At 31.3% G+C, this 8445-nt stretch overlaps 1 protein-coding gene across 2 annotated transcripts in view; it reads right to left on the bottom strand.

Moving 5' to 3' along the window:
• Positions 1–454: 454 nt before the first annotated feature.
• The window catches only part of ero1b (endoplasmic reticulum oxidoreductase 1 beta), a 31065-nt gene continuing 23074 nt past the window's right edge, over positions 455–8445 (bottom strand). For both annotated transcript variants that reach the window (XM_016510776.1, XM_016510841.1), the window contains exons 12-17: positions 7680–7926; positions 5631–5700; positions 3792–3878; positions 3583–3716; positions 2092–2148; positions 455–989 (exon numbers count right to left, since the gene is read on the bottom strand). In XM_016510776.1, coding sequence (XP_016366262.1) covers positions 932–989; positions 2092–2148; positions 3583–3716; positions 3792–3878; positions 5631–5700; positions 7680–7926 — 653 coding nt within the window. In that variant the 3' untranslated portion in view covers positions 455–931. The remainder of the gene's footprint in view (positions 990–2091; positions 2149–3582; positions 3717–3791; positions 3879–5630; positions 5701–7679; positions 7927–8445) is intronic.

Here is an 8445-nt window from a genome sequence, read left to right as displayed (position 1 = left end):
GAACTTAAATAAATGCAAATAAAAACAAATGCCAATAAATACAAAAAAAACTAATAAAATAACAATATTTACAAATATAAAAAATTTTGTAAATGAAAATAAAATACAAATCATAATTTTTTTTTTATTTAAATAATTGAATTTACATAAATTGTAAAAAAAAAAATCAAAATGAAAACATTTACCAAAAAAAACTGTAATTGTATACATTTGTAAAAATTATATATATATATATATATATATATAGATAGATATACACACACACACACAAATATATAGTTTATATATATATATATATATATATATAGATAGATATACACACACACACACAAATATATAAATAGTTTATATATTTCTATTATTTATAGTTTTTCACAAATGAAATTATTTGCTGTTAAAACAAACATGGTTCTTACTAACAAGAACATGAACTGAAAACAAGACGACAAAAATCTGTGAGACAACCAGACATATTTATTCCCGTTTAAACAAATATTCTTGACACGAACACACAATACAATTCATGGTTTAACCACGGCCTGAAAATGTTCAAAATCACGTCAGAAAGACAGAGAGGAGCTTCAAACAAATGCATATCATCATCTCATTTGTGCAGATAATTACACGGCTTTGAATCCTGAAGGTGTGAGGATGTGGAAAGTGTGATCCGATCGAGTCGATGAGACTGAAGCTCAGATCAGAGCCGAAGCTGTATTTACAGTATTGTTCTGTCATTCAGAAATATTAAGGCAGACGCTGATGAAAGCATGCAGCGCTCGACACACAAACACACACCAATAGCTGCTCTTCATCTCAACTCCAGCTCAACTATTCCTCCAGAATTAGCAGATCATGAAGACGGCAGAAAACTGAATCCAGTGGAAGACACTCGCAGCTAAATACAGCACTGATCAGACGCATATTCAGCTCTCTAAAGTGTTGATGAGGAGTTCTTCATAGAAACAGAGACGTGCTGAAAACCTGTGAAACTAAAACAGCCGATGAGATCAATCAGGAGATATTTTAAGCCTGCGCTGAACTATAAATATAATCATTTAAAACTTTACAGATGTGGGTGATATTTCACTGGGGATAAACATTTATATATATTTTTTATATATATATAAAATTGCAATGAAATTTTTTTTTAATCGTTTTTACCCATATATTTATTTTAGGTTTATTTTTGCTCTGCATGTTTCTTTTCTGCATTGAATCTCTGTCTGTCGTTAAACATGTATCTGGACTAAATGGAGGAATATTATTGCTTGTTATCTGTTGCGTAAATGTGTAACAATAAGCTACTTTTCCTTCTTTCAAGCTTACAAAATTAATTTCTATGGTCTTATAAACAGAAAAGCCTTCAATGTAAATGAGGAATGTCTTTAAAAGACACACACACACACACCAAAATAAAAACAAAACATAACATAACAAAAAAAGAAATAAAATTTAATAAAATAAAATTTAATTTAAAATAATTTTTTTAAATTTAAAATAAAATTAAATTAAAATTTAAAAAATAAATAAAATTAAATAAAATGTAAAAAAAAAATTAAAAAAAAAAATAAAAAATAAATAAATAAACAAAATAAAATAAAATAAAATAGTAAGCAACCAGTCAAGAATATATACAGGTCATATTTCACAAAAAAAAAAAAAAAAATCTCTCTCTCTCTCTCTATATATATATATGCATAAACAAAAAAAATAAAGCCTAAAGTCCTTACAGTAATGAAAAAAATAGTTTTCATTTGCTTTACGCAAAATATAATTACTTGTGACTTTTAGTGTGAAATGTGACCTGGATATGTTCTTATTTACGGGATTCACCTGATTACTAACAAATTAAACAATGAAATTACTGTTGTCAGTAGGAACAGACACGGCCATTCACAACAAACATTCACACAAACCGAAGAGAAGGAAGGAAAAAAAAGGCAGCGCTACGTAACAAACCACAGTGAAATCTGACAGAAACGACTGAGAAGAGGTGAAGAATCGCAGTCAGAGTGACTCTGCAGTGTTTGAGATGTGGTCTGCAGTCCCTGAGGCTAGTGCTGCTGCCACCTGCTGCTCTGGAGCCGTTACCTCTGATCCTTCAGCAGAGTCCGGAAGTTGTGCAGCTCTTTTATACTGGTGGACAGTCTGCAGAGAGAGACAGAGACACATTCTCCATTCATTCTTTACTAATAGGGATTTATAAAAAGTCTTCATTGAAGCGTCATAAGCCGTAAAACAAAACAGCCAGCTATGAGCAGAGTAACGGTAAATGTGACGAAAAGAGGTAGAAGCTACAAGATTGTTAACAGCTTTAACGAGGAAAAGAACTACAGTCCCATGATGCATTTTGAACGACATAATCAAAATTACAAAAACCAAAATATAAATAAGTAGCGCACATCCCACAGACCCACACAGGGCTCAGGTGCAGGACAAAAAAAGTCAAACTACAGCAAAAATACACACATATCGTCCGCACACGGATATAACTGCTCCATAAGAGTTACTTATTGCAACGTTTCGACCATCGGGTCTTCGTCAGGCACAACATTTGTTTGGACAATACGTTTGCATTTTTGTTATAATCAAAATTACAACCACAATTAAAAAACAAAACTGTTTTATATATATGTAATGTATAAAACAATATACATTAAGCTTATTGAAAAATATGCATATACTGTACACACACTCAAACACACATATATGATATTATAATATAGATATGTATATTTATATATACATTTTTTTATTTAATAATAAAATGTTTTATTTTCATTTTATTGTTCTTAATTACTTTTATAATTATATTGTTTATACTTATTTTTATTCTTATATATATATATATATGTATTCTTATAGGTAAAAAAACATATGAATGCATAAAATAATTATTGCGGATAATTTTAATAGTCCTGCAGAGTGACTATTAATGACTTTATCTAAACTTCAATATTGCAAAAAAATTTTTTACAAAGAGTATATAATATTTTTTTGAATTATGTTTGTTAGAATTATTTTATTCATATATACAAATAAAAAAATGATTATATATATAATGTCATTTGCAGCGTTTCATGGGAGTGGGCGGAGCTCTTTTGGCACATTTTGCATGCCACAACTCTGATTGGTGGAATTTTCTGCTAAGCATCATGGGTAATGTAGTTTTTCACCACAAATTTAGTTGTTAAACAATCATTTTGAACATACGTTGAAATAATGCAAACTGATGTCGATTAGCAACCTCAGAGCTCACTAAAGCAATAAGCCCTGTGAAGCCGTGGTTTACACTGAATTTATAACAGCTAAGGGACGTTGTTAGGCACAACGCGAAGCGGTTATAAATTCACTGTAAACCATGGCTTCTTGGGGATTATTGCTTTTATAAAACGGTTACTCCATATACGTAGTAAGGTTTCACAAAATAAAACAGAGCAAATAAAGTGTAATGACAACAGCTTCGAACGCGGCTCAGCCAATCAGAATCAAGCACCGGAACTATCTGTTTTATAAAGTACAGTGAACATGCGTGTAATAATCTGTCTTCGTAGCGGTTCATCCTGATGCAGTAACTCTGACCTGGCGAATCCGTTGAGCAGAGCCACGATCTCCTGCCGCGTGAGCTGGAAGCCTTTGGACGGACTGTTTTCTGGAAGCTTCTTGATCTCTTTCTCGGAGAACAGGATCCTGAGGGCCGTTCCTAGACCCTGAGTCTGACGGGACAGCAGCGGTTCATTCCCATCTCACATCCAAACGCTTCAATGTCAAATAAAGCCTTGTTATTTTACCTGTAACGTTCCCCAGAGCCGGCATTTACTGCAGCCGACACAGTCCATGATACGAGAGATGTTCTTGAAATGAAGCCTGAACTCCTCCTGAACAAAGACAAGAAGGTTAAAGACCGTTTCAAATCAACATTTATGCTGTATCTTTCATCAATTGCTCTTTTGTCATATAAACATTCGTCACCAACCAATTCAATTATCATTAATAAAATCAAATCCAAATTCACATTTATTTCACTGTACAGATTTTGGAGCACAAAACCAGTCATAAGGGTCCATTTTTGGAAATTGAGATTTATGCATCTGAATGCATCATTTATGCATCTGGAAGCAGAATAAATAAGCTTTCCATTGATGTATGGTTTGTTAGGATAGGACAATATTTGGCTGAGATACAACTATTTGAAAATCTGGAATCTGAGGGTGCAAAAAAATCTAAATATTGAGAAAATCATCTTTAAAGTTGTTCAAATGAAGTTCTTAGCAATGCATATTACTAATCAAAAATTAAGTTTTGATATATTTACAGTAGGACATTTACTAAATATCTTCATGGAACATGATCTTTACTTAATATCCTAATGATTTTTGGCATAAAAGAAAAATGGATAATTTTGACCCATACAATGTATTTTTGGCTATTGCTACAAATATGACTGCTTTTGTGCTCCAGGCTCACATCTGGTGTTTTTCTGCAGGTTTAATGAAGGTACATTTTTAAGACCAAATAAAGAAAACTAAAGGTATAAATGGAACACAATACATCAATATGTTCTTGCATTAGCAACACTGCAGAGACTGAAAATACAACTTTCAACTGATTTACAATACTTTCTAATTCATTTTTACAAAAGAAATAGCTTAAGGCTTGATATTTCTGCTCCAAACCACTAGAATATATCCTAGAAATATATTTTACCGTACTTTCTGATCACGCCGCAAACGTGTTTTTCCGCAGTATTTCGGTCTTGTTTTCTAGTGAAATGTCTAACGATTCTTAAATCAAGACACATTTACTGGAGAAACAAAATGACAGAAGATAAGATGTTTTATTTTATGAGAAACTGATGAAAATGAAGTGAGTTTATGATTAAAACATGAACAAATATCTGCTGACGGGTTAATAAAAATCATCTTAACTCAAAGGGAAACAAGTTTTTATACTAACTGGCAGATATTTGTCCTTATTTTAATCATAAACTCGCTTCATTTTGTTCAATTTCTCAAAAATCAAGACTTCATGTGTTTGTTTTGCATCTCCAGTTAATGTATCTTGATTTAAAGATGTTCAGATATTTGTGTTGGAAAACAACAATATTAATTTTTTTGCAATGCATGCAACATTTAATGCCATGATTTTACGAATACTTTTTGCACCTTTTTACCTTTCACCTTTAAAAGTCGAATTACGACTTTTTAAGATCTGCAAAAACCCTGCATTACAGAAGTATAATGGGATATTTATGCTTTAATTTACTAGTTTCTAGTTAATCTAGTGAAGCACAAAGCCATTTGCTGAGGCATCTGTCGTGAACAAGTGATCGCATTTCTTAATGAAGCATTGCAAATGTGTGCACATTTTTTAACGTCATCGAGTTTAGAAGGCTTCTTTTGAAATATGAATATACAAATGAGCATGCATGCAAATCAACGGTCAATATGCAAACTGCATAACCGTAAAACTGCACTGGTGTGAATATACTGATATGCATCCAGTAAAATCATAACAGGCACCTGCAGATGACATAAAATAAAGTTTAGACTGAAACTAACCCGCGTTCCCCAGATGAGGGTTTCTGTGCTGTAAAGCGGCCCAGAATGCATCTGTCACGCTCAACTCACCTTGAGTGTCTTCGACTCTATTTTATGGCCCGCAAACATGGAGCTCTCGTCAAAGTGCATGGGGAACGCTCTGCACAAACAACACAAATAACATCCATTAACCTGCTCTCAATCAGCCAAGACTGTGAAATCTTACTGCTCATTTTAATAGTACTGCAGTGTGATTATTAATACATTTAATGAAGCACATAATGTTTCTTTATCAAAATTAGCTAATTCTCCTCAAACTAAAATCATAAGAATCATCCTCACTGTCTATACTAACAGCATTTATATATTTAAATATTTAATTTAATTACCCCCCCCCTCCCCCTTTTTGGAATAGTTATTCTGGAGGAAAATATGAGCTCATAAAACTGTGTATAATAATTATACATTAGAAAAATGTTTAAGTTAATGCAATAATGTCATGTCATTGTAACAACAATCTATTAACCTTTTTCCAATCAATCAAGATTTTGAGGGGAAAAAATATATGAATGCATAAAAGAAATCTTGCCATTTCTGGAGGTATAATTTATTTTTTAGTTATTTAAGTATTTATTAAAAAAAAAAAATTTTTTGGAATGAATGAATAAATACATAAATATTAATTTTATATAATATATATATATATTATTTTTATTTTTTTTTTCCTTGAATTTTTGTTTGGGGATATGAGCTAAAAAAAACTGTATAATAAGTATAAATTAGATAAATGTTTACTTTTTTAAGCTAATGTTATAAAGTCAATGTAATAAAAAAAATTGGAAAAAACATGATAAAAAAAACGAATACATGAAGTTATAAAAAATATTGACAGTATCATGAAATATATATGTATTACTGACATAATATAAGTCTATTAATCAATCTATTTAATTAATTAAGATTTTAAGTAAAAAAGGAATGTATAAAATAATATACAATAACAGTCCTGCATTATATAATATTACATAATATTGCATTTAATGTTTCTCAATTAAGATGAGCTCATTCCCCTCCAAACTAAAATCATGAGCAGAATAATTTACACATTTATATAAGTATATATTTCTTCTTTTTACTTGAGTATTTAAATTTAAAAAAACATTTTTTTTAAATAATGTTTTTAAATAAATTCATTATTTTTTTCTTGAGAATTTATTCTGTATTTTATTGTATTTAAATAAATAAATAAATAAATATACCTATGCATTTTTTCTTAAGTATTTACTCTGGGATGCAAATATAGCTTAATACTAGTGCTGTCAAACGATTAATCACGATTATTCACATCCCAAATAAAAGTTTTTGTTTACATAATATATGTATGTATACTGTGTATATTTATTAAGTATATATAAATACACACACATACAGTATATATTTTGAAAATATTTACATGTGTATATAATTATATTTATATAATTTATATTATAAATAAATAAATATATTTAATATATAAACATAACATATTTGTCTGAAATATATATATGCATGTGTGTATTTATATATGCATAATAAATATACACAGTATACATATATTATGTAAACAAAAACGTTTATTTTGGATGCGATTAATCGTGATTAACAGCACTACTTAATACAGCTCATAAAACTGTCTATAATAATTATACATTAGAAATGTTTAATATTAATATATGTTTTATATTATATGTTTTAGTTAATGTAATTTACATATGTGACCCTAGAGCACAAAACCAGTCATAAGGGTCAATTTTTTCATCTGAATCATCTAAAATCATCTGAAAGCTGAATAAATAAGCTTTCCATTGATGTATGGTTTGTTAGGATAGGACGATATTTGGCCGAGATACAACTATTTGGGCGGGGCTAGGGATATGCCGGTACTTTATGGAACATGATCTTTACTTAATATCCTAATGATTTTTGGCATAAAAGAGAAATGGATAATTTTGACCCATACAATGTATTGTTGGCTATTGCTACAAATATACCCCAGCGACTTAAGACTGGTTTTGTGCTCCAGGGTCACATATGTAATTAATTTTTAAATGCTAAAACTATTGACTGTATCATGATAGTGTGTCTGGTGATAACACTCACTTAGTCTCGTTGAGGACCTGCAGCAGCAGCTCTTTGGTGCTCGAGTCCTCCTGAGAGTTTCCCGTGTACAGGTTGATGAAGGAGCGCTCGAAGTACGGAGTCACTTTAGACAGCGCCCGCAGCTCGATCAGGTAAAGGAAGTACAGGTTCTTGAGCCGGCGCGTTCCCTCGCCCTTGGTCTCAGCCGGGTCGAAGCGCTGCCTGAACTCATGCAGGTTTGGACCCCAGACCGACTTCCCCCAGCCCTCTGGAGAAAACACTCGTTACACATGACTACAGGGAGCACAGTTTGAGCACAACACGTCACTATAACAGAACACACAGAACAGCACGGGGCATGCTCCACACGCAATTTCCTTTAAAGATATTTGATTTACAAGCAAATATAAATATATCACTTTCACGGACTTTTACATTAACTGTTCCCTCCTGCTGGAATGACCTGCACAACTCAATCCGAGTAGTCCTCTTTAAGAATCGGCTAAAAACACATCTCTTCCGTCTTTATTTGACCCTCTAACTCTAGCACTCTCTATTCTAATTCTATTTTATCTATTTGTTTTCTTTTTTTATTTAAAAAAAAAAAAACACTTGACCCTCTATTACTTGCAGTCTCTATTCGTTTTCTAACGGCTTGTTTTTCTTAAAAAAAAAAAACTCTAATAACACTAGCTTTCCATATTGTTTTGCTATTCTATCTACTCGTTTTCTTTGTATGCGTGTGTGTGTGTGTATATATATATATATATATATATATATGAAGAGT

The sequence above is a fragment of the Sinocyclocheilus rhinocerous genome, unplaced genomic scaffold (assembly GCF_001515625.1).
Source record: "Sinocyclocheilus rhinocerous isolate Xijiao unplaced genomic scaffold, SAMN03320098_v1.1 scaffold4629, whole genome shotgun sequence".
In the NCBI taxonomy this organism is placed as follows: domain Eukaryota; kingdom Metazoa; phylum Chordata; class Actinopteri; order Cypriniformes; family Cyprinidae; genus Sinocyclocheilus; species Sinocyclocheilus rhinocerous.
The sequence above is the reverse complement of the archived record's forward strand: the minus strand, read 5'-3'. Positions and strand labels throughout refer to the sequence as shown.